Source organism: Podarcis cretensis, assembly GCF_951804945.1.
Source record: "Podarcis cretensis genome assembly, chromosome: 17".
In the NCBI taxonomy this organism is placed as follows: domain Eukaryota; kingdom Metazoa; phylum Chordata; class Lepidosauria; order Squamata; family Lacertidae; genus Podarcis; species Podarcis cretensis.
Window position 1 is genome coordinate 35981420 of NC_137187.1, and position 18488 is coordinate 35999907.

The 18488-nt window shown below is 45.1% G+C and overlaps 1 protein-coding gene across 3 annotated transcripts; it reads right to left on the reverse strand.

Annotated features, from left to right (window-relative positions):
• Positions 1-5434: 5434 nt before the first annotated feature.
• Positions 5435-15903, reverse strand: YJU2B (YJU2 splicing factor homolog B). 3 transcript variants are annotated; one of them, XM_079958973.1, is made up of 10 exons: positions 15886-15903; positions 14527-14563; positions 12937-12990; positions 11975-12057; positions 11685-11740; positions 10766-10826; positions 9685-9827; positions 9416-9588; positions 8497-8635; positions 5435-6147 (listed from the first exon to the last, which is right to left on the reverse strand). In XM_079958973.1, exons 2-10 carry the CDS (start codon positions 14527-14529, stop codon positions 5738-5740), a joined length of 1122 nt encoding a protein of 373 aa, XP_079815099.1. In that variant the 5' UTR covers positions 14530-14563; positions 15886-15903; the 3' UTR covers positions 5435-5737. The 3 variants fall into 3 exon arrangements, with proteins under 3 accessions (XP_079815099.1, XP_079815098.1, XP_079815100.1); XM_079958972.1 differs by lacking the exon at positions 15886-15903 and adding an exon at positions 15720-15834; XM_079958974.1 differs by lacking the exon at positions 15886-15903 and adding an exon at positions 15161-15708.
• Between the last annotated feature and the right edge of the window lie 2585 nt (positions 15904-18488).

Genomic DNA, 18488 nt, shown 5'->3' on the forward strand with positions numbered 1-18488 from the left:
AAGATACCTGGCAATTGAAATACAAATTCAAGGAGAAAAGATATTAATTGTGGGAGTTTATGCCCCAAATGAAGGGAAGGCCGAATTCTTCAGGAAGTTGCATGAGACATTAGTTGACTTTTTAGACTATAAAATCCTAATGATGGGAGACATGAACGGAGTTGTTTCAACAAACATGGATAAAGCACAGAGACAAGTGATTTCAAAAGAAGGGAGACTACCAAAGATCTTTTTCGAAATGACTGAAACTATGGACTTGATTGATATTTGGAGAATAAAGAATCCTCTAGAGAGAGAGGGAACCTTCTTCTCTGAAGCAAAAATGACATGGACAAGAATAGACCAAATTTGGATTTCTAGTAGTCTGGCGTCAAGAACAAAAAAAGTAGAAATCTGCCCAAAAACGTGCTCCGACCACAATGCGGTCAAGATGGAGATGAAACTAACAACAACTGGTTCCTTTAGATGGAGAATGAATGACACCCTATTCAAGGATGAAGAGATCCATAAGAAGGCCCTTAAAACAATAAAAGATTATTTTGAGATCAATAGGAAAACAGATGTGGAAAAAAGAATAATTTGGGACGCAAGCAAAGCCGTGATGCGAGGTTTCCTAATTCAACAAAATTCCATTAAGAGGAAGCAACAAAATGAAAAGAAGGAAAAAATTTTAGAAAAAATAAAAGAAGGAGAGAAGAAGTTGAGGTCTAAACCAAAGTCTCATGAGATTTTGAGAGAAATAAAGTTTCATCAGATGCAATACATGGAACTTATGAACCAACAAATAGAATGGAAGATAAAGCAAATGAGACAAAAAACTTTTGAGTCAGCGGATAAATGTGGGAAACTTCTGTCATGGCAATTGAAAAAAAGGCAGAAAATGAACACGGTAACAAGTTTAGAAATGGATGGAAAGATTATCCACAAACCCAATGAGATCAACAATTGTTTTCAAAGCTTTTTTAAGAAATTGTATGCACAAGGGCCAACTAACGAGCAAGAAATAGAAGAATTCATTAGAAAATACGGCTTACCAAAAATCTCAGAACAAAGTAAAAGGATCTTAAATGAGGAAATAACAGAACAAGAAATAGAGGGTGCCATTCAAAATATGAAATTGGGAAAATCACCAGGACCAGATGGCCTGACGGCCAAATACTACAAATTGCTGAAAGAATGGCTGATACAACCATTGAAGGAAGTTTGCAATGAAATTTTAAAGGGGAAAAAGGCACCTGAATCGTGGAAAGAGGCTTTCATCTCACTTATACCGAAAACAGAGACTGAGAAGAACCAAGTTAAAAACTACCGCCCTATATCATTACTTAATGTGGATTACAAAATTTTTGCAGACATTTTGGCAAAAAGATTGAAAAGAGTGTTGGCAGATGAGATTCATAAGGACCAAACAGGCTTTCTCCCAGGTAGACATATGTCAGACAATGTGAGGAACATTATAGACATTTTGGAGCTGCTGGACGTTGACATTAATAGGAAAGCAGTTTTGATTTTTGTGGACGCGGAGAAAGCCTTTGACAACATTTGTTGGACTTTTATGAAAAAGAATCTCCAAGGGATGGGGGTAGGACAAGGTTTTGAAAACGGTATAGGTGCAATATACTCTCAACAAAAGGCCAAATTAATTGTAAATAACGTGGTAACAGAAGAAATACCTATAGAAAAAGGTACACGACAGGGCTGCCCAATATCTCCTTTGCTTTTTATATCGGTCCTGGAGGTTTTGTTAAACATGATCAGAAAGGACCAGTTGGTTAAAGGAGTTCAGGTCGGAGTTAGACATTATAAATTAAGAGCATTTGCAGATGACCTAGTATTGACTTTGCAACAGCCAGACACTAGTACTAAAAGAGTATTAGAATTAATTGAAACATTTGGTCGAGTAGCAGGCTTTAAATTGAATAGACAAAAAACGAAAGTGTTGGAAAAAAATTTAACAATGGAAGAAAGAGAGAGTTTCCAGAATGAAACAGGTTTGGAAATTACAAAAAGGGTAAAATACCTGGGGGTAAACTTAACATCCAAGAATGTGAATTTATTTAAGGATAATTATGAAAAATGTTGGTCAGAAGTTAAAAAGGATTTGGAAATATGGTCAAGGCTGAAACTTTCCTTGTTAGGCCGAATTGCTACCATTAAGATGAATGTATTGCCTAGAATGCTGTTTTTATTCCAGACGCTGCAGATTGTGGATAAGATGGATTGTTTCAAGAAGTGGCAGAAAGATATATCAAAATTTGTCTGGCAGGGCAAAAAGCCCAGAATTAAATTTAAGATTTTAACTGATGCAAAGGATAGAGGGGGGTTTGCCCTGCCGGACTTAAGACTCTACTATGAATCAGCAGCTTTCTGCTGGTTGAAACACTGGCTACTTCTTGAGAATACTGACATTTTGGATCTGGAAGGGTATGACAATAGTTTTGGTTGGCATGCATATTTATGGTACGACAAGGTAAAGGTGTACAAAAGTTTTAAAAACCATATTGTAAGGAAAGCATTGTATAACGTTTGGATTAGATACAAAGATTTGTTGGAAAGCAAAACCCCTAGGTGGGTATCACCGATGGAAGCTAGGGAAGTAAAAAAGCTTAATATGGATTCTAAATGGCCAAAATATCATGAGATTATAGAATACGATGGGGAAAGGGTGAAACTTCAGAGTTATGAGAAACTAAAACCTAAGGTTCGAGATTGGTTGCATTACCATCAGATAAATGAGACGTTTAAACAGGACAGGAAAATAGGATTTCAGAAAGAGAAGTCAAAATTAGAAACAGAATTGTTGGAATCCAATACTAAGAATTTATCAAGAATGTATAACTTGCTGTTAAAATGGAATACACAGGATGAAACGGTGAAATCAGCTATGATTAAATGGGCACAAGACATAGGTCATGATATTATGTTTGCTGACTGGGAACAGTTATGGACCACCGGTATTAAATTTACTGCATGTAATGCTTTAAAAGAAAATATTATGAAAATGATCTACCGGTGGTACATGACCCCAGTCAAGCTTGCAAAAATTTATCATTTGCCTAATAATAAGTGTTGGAAATGTAATGAGACTGAAGGCACTTTCTACCACCTTTGGTGGACCTGCCCAAAGGTTAAAGCTTTCTGGGAAATGATCTATAATGAAATTAAGAAGGTTCTTAAGTGGACTTTTCCTAAAAAACCAGAGGCTTTCCTCTTGGGTATGGTGGGCCAAGTGGTGTTAAGGAAGGATAGAACATTCTTTATGTATGCCACTACAGCAGCAAGAATTCTACTGGCAAAGTATTGGAAGACGCAAGAACTACCTACTCTGGAAGAATGGCAAACAAAGGTGATTGACTTTATGGGACTGGCTGAGATGACGGGCAGAATCCGGGACCAGGGGAAAGAGACAGTGGAAGAGGACTGGAAGAACTTCAAGATATATCTTAAAAATAATTGTAAAATTGAGGAATGTTAAGATGTCAGGGGGTAAGAAGTAAAGAATTGCAGCAGTAAACAAAAAAACTTAAGAAATATTTTTGAAAAAGAACTAAGACAATGGACTTAAGGGTTGCTAAAGAATTTTAAACAAGGATGCAGGGATTGGGAGGTATGGGGAAGTCAAAGTATGAACCGATGATTATGAAGTAATATTGTGTTACATTGTTCTTCATTTTATGTGTGGAAAATTAATAAAAATCATTATAAAAAAAAAAAAAAAGAGATTTTACTTTCTTGGGCTCCATGATCAAAGCAGATGGTGACAGCAGCCACGAAATTAAAAGACGCCTGGTTCTTGGGAGAAAAGCAATGACAAACCTAGACAACAACTTAAAAAGCAGAGACATCACCTTGCCAACAAAGGTCCGTATAGTTAATGCTATGGTTCTCCCAGTAGTGATGTATGGAAGTGAGAGCTGGACCATAAAGAAGGCTGATCGCCAAAGAATTGATGCTTTTGAATTATGGTGCTGGAGGAGACTCTTGAGAGTCCCATGGACTGCAAGAAGATCAAACCTCTCCATTCTTAAGGAAATCAGCCCTGAGTGCTCACTGGAAGGACAGATCCTGAAGCTGAGGCTCCAAGACTTTGGCCACCTCATGAGAAGAGAAGACTCCCTGGAAAAGACCCTGATGTTGGGAAAGATGGAGGGCACAAGGAGAAGGGGACGACGGAGGACGAGATGGTTGGATAGTGTTCTCGAAGCTACCAGCATGAGTTTGACTAAATTGCGGGAGGCAGTGGAAGACAGAAGTGCCTGGCGTGCTCTGGTCCATGGGGTCACGAAGAGTCGGACATGACTAAATGACTAAACAACAACAACAACAATGTGAACATAACCTTTGTGGGCAGATTGGGGTTCATACAAGTGTGGACAAGGGGTTTGGATTTTGACCCATTTCACCAGGTGCCCATTTCTGGCACAGCTATGGGAGCCCATGCTCTTCCTAACAGCAAATATCTATCCCGGTTTCAAAATACGGGTCTACTGGAGGAGTCCCCGATCTTTTTGGGCCTGGGGCATATTTGGAAAATCAGGCACCCCAAAATACCCATTTGATAGAAAAGCTGACAATTTTCAAACCCCCCCCATAGCAGGAAGGCAACCCCTCTGAAGAGCAAAAGAAAAGAAACCCATCATTCAAACAAAAATGGGAGGTGTCTGGGAGTGCCACAGAGCCAACAGGTGCCATGTGTGGAATCCCAGTTTTAGAAACAGATGATTTCAAAAGGCTTTAATGCTTTTTTGTGGTTGTTTAGTCGTTTAGTTGTGTCCGATTCTTCATGACCCCATAGACCAGAGCACGCCAGGCACTCCTGCTGTCTTCCACTGCCTCCTGCAGTTTGGTCAAACTCATGTTAGCAGCTTCGAGAGCACTGTCCAACCATCTCGTCCTCTGTCGTCCCCTTTTCCTTGTGCCCTCCATCTTTCCAGGGAGTCTTCTTTTCTCATGAGGTGGCCAAAGTATTGGAGTCTTAGCTTCAGGATCTGTGCTTCCAGTGAGCACTCAGGGCTGATTTCCTTCAGAATGAAGAGGTTTGATCTTTCAGTCTATGGGACTCTCAAGAGTCTCCTCCAGCAGCATAAATTCAAAAGCATCCATTCTTCAGCGATCAGCCTTCTTTATGGTCCAGCTCTCACTTCCATACATCACTACTGGGAAAACCATAGCTTTACGTGTATGCATACAAAGATGCCTGCTTTCAGCTTCTTTCCTTTTCACTGCAAACCCAGGTTGGTGGGTTCAACTATGGATAGCTGAGTCAGTAGAGCACGAGATTCTTAATCTCAGGGTCATGTGTTCAAACCCCATGATGAGCAAAAGATTCCTGCACTGCAGGGGGGTTGGACTAGATGACCCTCGCAGTCCGTTCCAATTCTATGGTTCTATGTGTGCAGCTGTCAAGACTTTGGTCAGGACAAAAGAGGCAGGGTTATAGGGATAGCTGTGTTTATTTTGTGGTATGTGGGACAAAACAAGGAAGGGGTCATGCTTAAATAACCAGGGGCACAGGTGCAAATAGCTCAAGGAAAGGCAACAAAATGGAACTCCCAAGGGCGGGCAGACACACACACACACACACACACACACACACACACACACACACACACACACACCTATTCAGACATTCAACTGATAGGCATAACAACTGCAAAGTCTTTTGTTGGTTTGGGAGGGGAGTGACAATTTGTACATCAGATCCAGTCACATTCTATCCAGAGCCACAAAACTCTGTTCACAGTTCAGCTTCAGGATCAGATGCAGAGTCAGAATAATCTGCAACAAGAGAGGTAGCAAAATGGGATAGGGGGCTTCCTCCAGCCTTTTGGGAGCCCGCTTCAGGCCCCGTGAGAGAGTCAAGGGGCACTTTCTTCACTGCACTGTCCTGGTCCTGCATGTTAACGCATGATGTGGGATCTGAAGCCTCACTCTCCTCTTCGGCTGAAGCTCGTTCCCTATCCCTGGATTTCCGACGCACAACACCCAGGTCGTTCATTGCTACAGGTGGCTTTCCAGCTGGGGATTTCCCTGAGAGTGCCAGCTTTTTCAGGGTGTCATTGGCTTTGGGGCTTGAGACCTGGGCAGATGAGAACCATGGGCGGTCAACGATCTCACTGCGTTTTTGCTTCTGTTTGTCTTCATAAGCTGGATGGAGAGAGAACAGGTTATCATTACCATTTTTGTTTTTATTTCAAATTATATTTATTAATATACTGTTATTAATATATTAATATAATTACCATATTTTTCGCTCCATAGGGCGCACAGGACCATAAGGCGCACCTAGTTTTTAGGGCGGGGGGGAAATCAAGAAAAAAAATCTAATCCCGCCCCCCCCGCCCAGCCCCAAAGAGCAGCGGACAGGCTTCTGGGGCTGTCAGGGGAAGCCCGGCCGGAGAGGTTGCCCGCGGCTTTGGCAGAAGCCAAGGCAGTGAGTGGGATGGATCCCGCTCGCTCACTTGGATTTGTTTTTAGCCGCGGAACAGGTCGGGGAGCGGCGGCAAGGTTGAGTGCAGCCTTGGCTCCGCTCCCGGAACTTGCAGGGCTGGTGGGGGAAGCCCGGGTCCGTCCGTCCCCCAGCCCCAGGGACCACACATTTGCTCCATAAGACGCACAGACATTTCCCCTTAGTTTTTAAGAGGGGGGAAAGTGTGTCTTATGGAGCAAAAAATACGGTAATATAATTAATATAATATAATATAATATAATATAATATAATATAATATAATATATAATATAATTAAATTTTTACAGAAGAACATACAAGAAACCAAGTTAAAAATGGGTGGGGAATTAGTGCAAAGTAAAACACTGCATTGTGGGACGCAGGTGGCGCTGTGGGTTAAAGCCTCAGCGCCTAGGGCTTGCCGATCGAAAGGTCGGCGGTTCGAATCCCTGCGGCGGGGTGCGCTCCCGCTGCTCGGTCCCAGCGCCTGCCAACCTAGCAGTTCGAAAGCACCTCCGGGTGCAAGTAGATAAATAGGGACCGCTTACCAGCGGGAAGGTAAACGGCGTTTCCGTGTGCGGCTCTGGCTCGCCAGAGCAGCGATGTCACGCTGGCCACGTGACCCGGAAGTGTCTCCGGACAGCGCTGGCCCCTGGCCTCTTAAGTGAGATGGGCGCACAACCCCAGAGTCTGTCAAGACTGGCCCGTACGGGCAGGGGTACCTTTACCTTTACCTTTAAAACACTGCATTGCAAAAAAGCAAGCAAAAAACAAGATACATATAACCAACTGAATTGCATGCTGCATAATAACCATGTCATGGATGCTTTAGCTGAGATTCCTGCATTTCAGGGGGTTGGACTAGATGACCCTTGGTGTTCCTTCCAACTCTACAGTTCTATGATTCTATGCATAATTTGTCCTCTGTGTAAGCCAGCCTCTCCATTGAGAAACCTGTTGATTGGGGAAAGAACAAACTGGCAAAGTCCCATTTATGTACAATAGAAAAGGGAACCCAGCAGTCAAAATTGTCTCTCTGGGACAATTTGCATCAACCTCTCAGATAATGCCACATTGCACACTGTCAAGCCAACATTTCAACATCAAATCATCTGCCGTTTTCCAATGAAAAGCAATTTCCATGCAAGCTGCTGCCAACAGGAATATTATAAGGGGACTATTACATAACTGAAAATGGTACTGTGTGCATTGCAACAGGAATATCGGAAGCTGTGTTACACCAAATCAGATTATTGGTCCATCTAGCTGACGGCAAGTCTTTCCCACCAACTGCAACTTGATCCTGTTTTTTAACTAAGAGATGCTGGGGGCGGGGAAATGAACCTTGGACCTCTTGCACGTTGAGAATGCACTCTACCACTGAGCTATGGATAGCTGGCACCTCAGCATCCTCTCCAATGCTACAGGGGATTTTGAAGCATAAAATAATCTGGTGCAGCTATAATGTCTTGAGACCGGTCTGTCTGACAGCCCAGTGCCTGCACCGTTATGAGTATCTTTGTATTGTGGCCCAAGTTCAGCGGTTCTCCAACCAGGATCTAGGAGTCACCGGAAAGCAGGGAAGGGTGAGTTTCTGACAACTACAGCCGTTGTGGGGCGATGGCAGGTGAGACAAAGTCTGCACATGTGAAAAACGTAAATTATACAATGCACATGACATCACTGTCTCTTGTTTTGGTACATAACGAATACTGTAGCCTAGCAACCTAGCTTGATTGTGAGGGTTTGCCAGTTGTTTCTTTTGAAAGCTTAGTGAAAGAATCCATCAGAAAAGGAGTTAGATGCTTTGTGCGGCAAGACCTGGAGCTCTAAGGGCTTTGTGGGGGAAGGGGTGTGCAAGGACATGAGTGGGGCAACAATGTGAGCCTTCTCCTTGAATCCCGATTTCAACAGAAGGTCATCTGTTTTGTGCTGCCAACAATGGTGTTGGGCCTTTGCACAGCACACTTCAGGCTGCAGAAGCCCTATCCTTCCTCCTTGCATCTTCCAGCCCTCAAAAAAAACCCAGCAGCTAAGGCTTCACGTACAGCCAAGGCTCTGGTACTTGAGCAGCGCCGCCAGATGGCGGTCTTCGTCAGACTCTCTCACAAGCGGGATGCTCAGGCTTGCTTTTGACTGCAGGGCGAGATCTTTCTCCTCCTCCTCTTGCAGGACTTTCTTTTCTTCCTATGCTTAGGAAAGGGAGAAACAGAGACAAAAAAAGAGAAATCCACATCAGAAAGGAGGTTGGGGAGGGGAAAAACTAAAACACAGACCAAGGACTAGCAAGACAGGAATAAACATTTTTAAATCCACTGCATCCAGTTGTCTTGGAGGAGCTTAGTTAATAAATAAAATAAAAATAGGGATACAAACTTCAACCCAGCCGTATAAATATCCTCCTGCCTGGTTAATTAATAAAAAAATAACTCCAGGATACCAGACAGGGAAGCTTTATGGAAGTTCATTCTACAATACAAATTGCATTTCTCCATTGAATAATTCTTGTTCTGCCTATGCTTATTGGATTTGGTATTGCTCATATTAAAAAATAATTAAAAAAAGAAACCCAAATATCCATAAAGATAGCACACTAAAATGCAAATGACTAAGATAAGAATGCAAGTAGGAAAGCTATTAAATTTTTTTACAGAGCAATTCTATACATGTCTACTCAGAAGTAAGTCCCACCCAGTTCAATGGAGCTTACTCCTGAGTAAGTGGGTGTTGCATCACAGGTTGAATCCATTCATTTCTCGTGGGACTTTTTATTATGAAACAATATGCACTTTTATTTAAATTAAATCAATTGATTAGTTGAAAGGCACGTGGTTAAACCTCTAAGAGTTATTATGTGGCTGACAGTCTTAAGTAAATATATTACTAGGAACGCAGTTGAAATCTCACCCTGCCTTCATTTGTTCTAGGGCCACAAAGACGAACCCTCCCACCTCAACATCTGCTTACCCTGAATTTCCGGCGAAGGCGGCTGTTGAGCGCAAAGTCATCTTTCCAGGCGCTCTGAGCCTCTTGGATGTTCTGCAGGGTGGGGAGGGCTCGCTGTAGCTTGCTCTGATCCTTTGAGCCATGCTCCAACCGATACATGGCATCTGTCTCCAGCTTCTGCTTCTCCTCATGGGCTGAGAGGCAGATACAAACATTAGGCCGGGCCAGGCCAAGCCGGAGGAATCCTCAAGCACCCCAACAGCAGGATGCGCATAGCTCCGTAGGCTCACCTGTGGCCACTATCTGCTCATTCGCTTCCACATCCCAGCGCTCTTCCTTGCGCCGGGCACCGCTAACAATGACATAATCACAGTTGGCTGGGTCCGTCTGCATCTCAATGTGGTTGGGGCAAAGGTGACATTTCATACGGAACCTAGAAGGCAAGTTCAGTAAGAAGGGATGGTAAGGGGGATACCAGATGTTGTGGCCATGAATGGAAGATGTTCAGAAAAAAGGCCTCCTACTGTCACACAGAACCCTATACTGACCTTCCACCTTTTCCCCTACCATCCCTGTGTCCCTGTAGGGGGGACTTATGTTCTGCATGGTGGCTGGTCCGTGCAACACATGAGGCAAATCTATTTTCTGGTTCTGCAGTGTTTTAGAGGATGAAAAGCATGCCTCTTTCAAAAGGCCAATGGCTGCTGAGCAAAGCTAAGTCGCTGATTCCAATGTGTCTGATTATGATTATTACATTTATTTTTATTGTTTGTGGGTTTTTGGGAAGCCACAGTACAGATAAGGAAGTCTCTTGCTGTGGTTGTGTTTATTTTTTCATGGCTACAAGCAGGAAGCAAAAGATGACTTGAACAGGGCACCCAGCTAAACGGATAGTGCCACAGAGCCTCTGGTCTCACCCCATGACTAGCAGACTTGGACCAATCAGAATGGGCGCAGAGGAGGGCAAGAAGGACAATCAGCATTATGGGAAAGAAGTCCACATGAAAAAAGGTCGATGCAGCTAATTACACAGTGGTAGTGGACACTGCCTCACTTGGATGTTTTCTAGCAGGACAACCACTCTGGATTTCCTCCACCAACAGGGGGTTGGACCTACAGGAAAGGCCCCTCCACTCTACAATTCACAAGCAAGCATGTGGAGTTACACAAATCAGACAGTTCGCACAGCATGCTGTTTTTCTTGATCTTCCACTGGAAGTGGAGATGGGAAACATGGGTACAGATTACCTAAACACCAGCCAGTTGCCTCTTCCCTTTGCCAGACCTGAACTTCCACTTGATGCGCACACTGCCCAACTCATCCTGGCCAAGAGCACCAGTAAAGACAACAAGAGCCCTCACAGCACCCACCTGTAGATGGGGGTTGTGTAGTAGTTGCCAACCTTCTTCTTCTCAGCATTGTAGCGAACACCTGCAGTCAGCAGAGGGAAGAGTAGAATTTGTACATTCCTGCCTCCGTTTTCCTGATCACTCAACCCCACCCTGGAATCTTATCATTACCAACAATGACTGATTTATTCATTTTAAACATTTATGCCACACCCTTTGAAAAACCTTTACCTTAATTACCAAAATGGCAGGACAACGCTGGGACAACGAAAGTGTCCCAGATATTTTGACTTCCCGAATCCCTAACCCCCGTTTTATTTACTAGACTAGGAGCTGAGAGCTTGTGGCACTCCAAATGTCCAACTCTCATCATAATTGACCATCGGCCATGCTGGCTGAGGCTGATGGCAGTCTAGACATAGTCTAACAACACACAGGTCACAGGTTCTCCATCCCTGATCTACATAGGGGCACATAATCAGAATGCAGCTTCTGTTCCAGCTTCCAGGACTTTTAACTCCTTCTTTTATCTATTAGACCCATCACTCCCATCTTCTCAGTGGTGAGAACAGACCTAAAGAGATATAAAATCCCATTTCTCTTATTCTAACTAGCAACAGTTGACCTTATGACTCCTACTGGCCTCCTGGTGTGCAACCAACCCTTCCTTCTCAGGTTTCTTCCTGACCTACCCTGAAGCACTAGTCCCCAGAGGTGAGAAGTACTCAATCACACCTAGCAGCAAAAAAGCAAGACAAAACAGGAGGCTTTCAGAAATACCAAATGGAAATCCAACAAACAAGGTTCCTCTTTGCAGTACATAGCTCTTGCCGCAAAATTCCACTACCTTCAAACAAGCCCCTCTCACCACATTCAAGCTCCTATTAGCTGTCTATGTATCTAAGGGATGGCCTCAACACCAGCCACCTTCCACACTTACCCATGCCAATGTGGTTCTGGCAGCCGTCACACCAGATATTATAAGGCATCTCAAACCTAGGAAAGAACAGCCAAGGGACATTCACTATAGGCAGCAGAAGCACCTGATGGTTTCAGCTAGAAGGAAAGCAAGCCCTGTTTGATGTCCACATGCAACTTGGCTAGCACAGAGCTGATCCTAATGTGCAGGCCCCAGACCGTTTCCTATGCCCCCCTACAAAGAGACCACGTAATAAGGACTCAACTCTAAGGTGCCCTGGCATGCTAAGGATTGCATCTAAGTGTCCTTACCTGATGATGAGGATACCCTGGGAGAGTTTACGGGCCCTTTCCCGTAGTGGATGGCTGTTGCGGTACTTATTAAGGGAGCCATGCTGCAAAAAATGAGAAGAGAAGATGCTCAACTTGTTATATACAAAGTCCAGTGTCAGTCATGACTCTATGGCCTTCGTCCGATGACAATTTATGTACCCCTATGACACTGTCCATTCCGGGGAAAACCAGGATTTTTTAGTCTGACCTGCACTTAGGCAGGAATAACCAGATGCACAAATATAAGATGTGAAAAGGATATAAGGGTCTTAGCAGACCACAAGCTTAACATAAGTCAACAGTGTGATGCAGCAGCTAAAAAAAACATTTTAAAAATGGTCCTGTTCTAGGATTAATTATCACTTTCGTATCAGTTTCGTCTTTTATCACATTTTATTTTTATCCTTTGTTCTTATTCAAGTTTTCCATTTGCCAACAGAAAATAATTCTGCAGAAATCTAATTGCTTTTTTAGAAATATACTCTTCATTTTACATTGAACGTATTACTACCATCTCAGTGCTTATTTATGAAGCAGGCAAGAGCAGTAAATTACATTGGGTTGTCTCATACCTAGAGTAGACCTGGTGTGGGGAACAGGATGCCAGTGAGGCCAGATCTCCCAAACATGTGAGAGCCTTAACCACTCTCACATGCAGACATGACCACTCAATGGAGGCAGGTCTACTCAGTGAAGGCAGCACCCAGAAAACCTGGCTTGCAGACTTATGCCTGTTTCAGCTCAGTAAAACCCTTCCAGGCAATTCAAAAACTGATTCCTTGCTATAACTACTAGGTATGCAAACCCCCTCCCCATGGAACTTATCTTGCCAAAGTCCAACATTTGTTATTTCATTGCAACACAAAAAAACAAAAATGCACACAATCAGCACACAACTTGAAGCGCTGAACTTCCCTCGGAACCCCCAATTGCTCTCTTACCTTAGCTGGATCAAAATCGGGTGGGTAATACTTATTGACTCCTTTTCTTTCCCCCTGTAAATAACCAATGACAGCATTAGACTCCTGTTGCTCAATAACACCTCAAGCAATTAAATGTGTATGAAAACTCTGCAAATACAAGCAGGTTTTTTTTTGGGCAGGGGGATGCAGGTGTTTTGAAGTGGACCCTGTATACTAGTTTTGCCTGCTTGCTTGCTTCTAGCCCAGAGCACAGGTCCCCTTCTCTCATCTCAAGGGGTCACATATGGGAAGGTGGACATCAGGTAAGAGTCACAGCATGGCCAAAGTTCCAATAAGCAAAGCAGTTGGCTCATTTCTTCCCAACATTGCAGAAGAACACAAAGAGAACCCTCTCCTTTGTTGGACTGCTGACCAACCAGATGCCTATGGGGATGCATGGGGTTCCACAAGTTGGGCATGAAGGTTACCACATTGTTTTCTTTCCCTCTGGCAACTGGTATACAGAGTTGTCCCATCTACTAACATGGAGGTTACATTTAGATATCATAATAGCTAAGCCACCCTTTTAGCAAAGCCCCCTCCCACCGCCACCCCATTTCAGTGGCCTTATCCAAGCAGTCACGTTGTTCAAGCAACAGCTGTTGGTTCAGGACAGTTGTCACTTGATGACAGTCCACACATAGGCACCTTGGGAATGTCAGGAGCCATCTAAGCCAGGCCAACACCAGCTGTTCCCTCAGCATACCTGCAGGTGTGTATGTGTGTGTGTGTGTGTGTGTGTAGGAATACACAGGGATGCCATTGTGTCCAAATACTCAAACTTAACAGCAGCTCCATAGAAACACAGCCTTATGCAGACCCAAGGTGCTAGCAGGGAAGTTGCAGCCAAATGTGAACCAGCCCCCATTGGTAATTATTGCATTTAAACTTCTGTTTTGTTGACCAAAAGACCAGTGTATGGAGAGCTACCACAGGACATAAGCTTCAAGTTACCCTTGCAGTTAAGGACCAGTTCACATTTAACAGCAGAACCCATGGGGTCGGGGAGAAGCAAGCAAGCTAGCAGCATCATGTCAGAATGGGACGGCGGCAAGAAGGAACCCTTGAAATAGCCCAAGAAGCAAGTAAAGGAAATGCAGTTGGCAAGGGCCCACTTACTAGAGGTGGGATTAAGAAATCTGGTAAGATGCAGCAGATTGATAAGACTACAGGGCAAGAAAAGCATTCACTCTCATTGGATGGATGGATTTCCAGGCTGACGTTGTGCGAAACATTTATGTGAGCACCTTTGTACATTTTGTTCAAACAAAGTAATTGGCCTTTTTTGGGTTAAAAGCAAGCAAGCAAGCAAGCAAACAAACAAACACAAACAAACACAGCAGCACCCGTCCCAGGAGCACACATGGCCATACATAAGTGTGTAGTCGGGTCCTACAGAAGCATGTTTGTGTGAGCTGGTGTCTCTATGGGAGGCTAGATACATGCTGCTGAAAAACACACAACTGCAGCATCTCATGAAAGTGTTGTGCTTACCCTGTTGAAGTTCAAGCACTGTGTTTGGGGGGAAACAACCTTGTGGGTGTGCTACAAAACACCCCATGTACTCACCATGATGAAAGAAGTCTAGCTGAACGGCTGGAATGGCCTAAGAGAAGAGCAGGAGAAAGTTATTCCTAGGAGATTCCCAGAGAGGGGGAGCACAAGCAGCACCACTCTTTGGAGTGCCTATAGCAGCAGCCACCTACTCTCAAGCTCCAGAACCTGCTTTTGATGCTAGAACTTCTGCCATATAATGTGCAGAAATAACAGAAAGTCACAGCCTCTGAAAGCATGGATAGAGAAACCTGGCTTTTGTCAAAGGGCACATTTCTCCTGGGTACTATCGGGGGCACATGCCAGCGTGAGGGGGCAGATCCCAAAGTGGGCAGGGTACCCTCTTTGTTCTCTCTAACACCCCATTTCCTCCATGCCCAGTAGTAACAGTGTGCCTCTGAGTGTGTGCAAAGTGCCTTTCTCTGCTAAGCACTTCTAGGCCACATTCTTCTTGCCAAGGCTGACTGCTTTTTCAGAAATAAACCACTGGCTATAAAGTAGACTATATGTGGGCACACACCACCAAAGAGTCCTGCCATGGTATTACAACACACCTCTCTCTTTTTTTCTTAAGAAAGTGCTTATAAATATTTCTTAACCATGGACTGTTGCTGCCTGGACCTGGCAAAGCGCTGAAACACTGAAATACATCTTGAGCGGGCATATTATGCTGCTTGGAGGGTGGCCGGGATTCCTCTTTCTAAACCATCAACGTTAGGAAATAAACCCACGCAGAGACATGCACAGGGATACAGGTCTTGAGGCGACTACAAAAGGGTGCCCCCTTCCCTGCCAGGGAAGAAGGGGCAAGGAAAGATCTCTATCGGGGGAGACAACGCGAAATCAAGATCTCCATCGGAGATCTGCTGCCCCTGGGGATCCTGCCGCCTGAGGCCGTCGCCTCCCCTTGCCTCAGGGGTGGGCCGGCTCTGTCAGGACCTCGCTCAAAGGGCCTGCCAACTGGGGAGGGGGTTCCCCCATTTTCACCCACACGCCCGTTTCTGTGCCAGGTATGCTGGTCTTATCTGCAAGCCGCCTCGAGTCCCAGTCAGAAAAAGGCGGGGTATAATAATAATAATAATAATAATAATAATAATAATAATAATAATAATAATAATGGTATCTGCCGCCCCGTGCCCGGCCCTTCCCCGGCGCTCCCTGAGGCTCTAGGGCGCCGGGGGCGGCGGGCGGCCGAACCCCCCACCGACCTCGCCGCCGCTCCGGCTTCCTTCTGCCGCCGCCTGCTCCGCCTCCTCCGGGCTGCCTCATCAGCGCGCGCCCGGCGCCGGATCCTGCCCTCTTTCCCGGGGAGGAGGAGCCTGCCTGCCTGCCTGCCTGCCTGCCTGGCCGGCTGCCTTTCCCCTCCCCAAGTACCGGAGGCTGAGGGCGAGAGGCCGGCCTGGGGACGAAAGGCGGCTCTCCTTCCGAACGGGCCTCCTCCGCTGCCGAAGCCCCACGGCAAGCCGCCCGCCTTGGCACTGTCCGCGGTGGGAAATGCAAAATCCGTTTCCGAATGGAGCCCAGGAAGCTCTTCTCTCTCAGGTCGCCGGGCGAGATTTGAGGCGAGCCGAGCGGCTTGTTCGAGGTGCTGCCAGCTTCTCCGGCTGCCAGCACTGAGACAAAAGACACTCCTCTTCGTGCTGCAGATTTCGCTGCAAATGCACCTTTTCTTCTGCCTTTTCCTGGGGTTTTTTTTTTTTTTTGGGGGGGGGGGGTTATTGCTTGCTAAAGTTCTCTGCAAAACAGACATTTTGCAAATGCAGACCACTAGGTTTCATAGGTAGTGCTCACAAACAGCATTTTGTGCTTACAGTATCTGAAGGAGTGGGGAAGCCAAGAAACTTTCACAGTGCCTCTGCTTGAATCCAAGGATATTTGTTCTCTCGTCTCCAAAATAAAAATGATGCTGTTTTTAAATCAGAGTTCCTCAAGTACCAGAATTGGTCTTCCTGACTCCAGCTTCCGGCTCAGCTCCAGACATGCTCAGAATTATCAGAGTGGCTTGGCAGCCAATCCTTCTTCCCAAGAAATTCCGGGAATTGTAGCTCTAGGTTTCCTAACAATTCTCAGCACCCTGAACAAACTACAGTTCACAGGTTGCTTTGGGAGAAGTCATGCCTGTTCAAAGTGGTGTGTGTTACTGCTTTACATATTTTGGGCAGGTGGGACCTCACTTTAATTTGTGCTGTTAATTCAAAACATTTTTATCCCAAATGTCCCTCTGCAGCAAAAAAAAAGCTGGAGTGACTTTTGAATAAAATTTGATCTTTCAAGGCTATCTCCTGGTATGGCTTGCACTTTGCCCTATACTGTTTGGCTCTAGGAAACACAAAATGAGGATATTAGGTCATGGCCTTCTCTAGGGGATGTGTTGTAAGAGTACATCAAACCAGTCTGACGGCTCCAGTGACAATTTTGTGCAAGACTGCTGATGGCAGTGGTGTGTGAACATGTTATGAGAAACTTGACAGGAGAGATTAGCAGTACTGGGAAAGCCTTCTGCATTGTTAGAGGATCCTGGGTTGCTCAACTCTCTTCTCTCAGGGAGGAACAATCTGCTTTCGTAACTCGAGATGCAACAGGTCTTGAGTTGCAGCTAAACAGATTTGAGTCACAAATGTAGGCGTGAGCTAACCGAGGGAGCTTGTTTGAATCGGTTGAATCTGCATTCCAAGTAGAACTGTAGATGTGGCATTGGAACAAATGGGGTGTTCCCTTCCCAAATGCAAAGTACAAATGCAGGGCTCCCAGTTCAGTTTGGAACTGCGGCTGGGGAAGGGAAATAAAGGGATTAAATCTCCCATAACCTCCATATTAGGGTCCTCATCTGGATTGGGTCCTCCCACCCACTGCTGCAACTGCACTTTCCCTGCTGGCTTTGGTCTGTGGAGAACGAAAAGTGCCTTCCTGCACAGTCCACGTGGGAACTAAGGAACAAGGTGGAGCCAAAGAGAATAGATCCTGCAGTCCGGATGGGAATCCTCTGAGGACTGCACCCAGCCTACAGATTGCTGTTCCGTCTTCCCCACTCTATACACACACACACCATAGATCAGGCTTCCTCAACCTCGGCCCTCCAGATGTTTTTGGCCTACAACTCCCATGATGACTAGCTAGCAGGTCCAGTGGTCAGGGATGATGGGAATTGTAGTCCCAAAACATCTAGAGGGCTGAGGTTGAGGAAGCCTGCCATACGACCATCTTCTCTCACATGTTCCTGTCGATGCAACACATGTCTACATCCAAGGTCCCACTCTGGGTGGCTGTAGGAATGGCATTTTCCTTCTGTTACAGTCTGCCCTCTACAGGGGAGCCCCCACCTGGCCCATCATTGTCGTATTCTAACACCTTAGCTTCTCAGGCCTTTGAGGATGGCTGGTATTTTTTTTTACTGTGATGCCGGGCAGGTCCCTTTTATATTGTGTAAATTCCTGTTGCATTATTGCTGTAGGATGCAAGCAAAAGCAGACCTTCATATCATCCCAAAGGCTTGTGGTCCCAAAGCATATAAGGCTTTAAAAGCCAAAACTACCACTTGTGCCTGGGAACAGCTACCTTTGTTCAACAAAGTACCATAGATACAAACACATCACAGCTACCCACTACAAGACACAAGCAAAGATTTTAAAAAATAAAATAAATACATCCTTTCTTCTCGCTGAATTGTGCTAAGATTTCAGGGACCAAGGCAGAGGCAAATGTGAACTGTGGTGTATAAGAGGCTGACTCTATTTAAGGTGCTGTGACACAGGTCGCGCTGTGGTCTAAACCACAGAGCCTAGGGCTTGCAGATCAGAAGGTTGGCGGTTCGAATCCCTGTGACAGGGTGAGCTCCTGTTGCTTGCTGTTTCTGCCAACCTAGCAGTTCGAAAGCACGCCCCAAAAAGTGCAAGTAGATAAATAGGTACTGCTCCGGTGGGACCATGTGCTGCTCTGGTTCGCCAGAAGCGGCTTAGTCATGCTGGCCACATGACCCG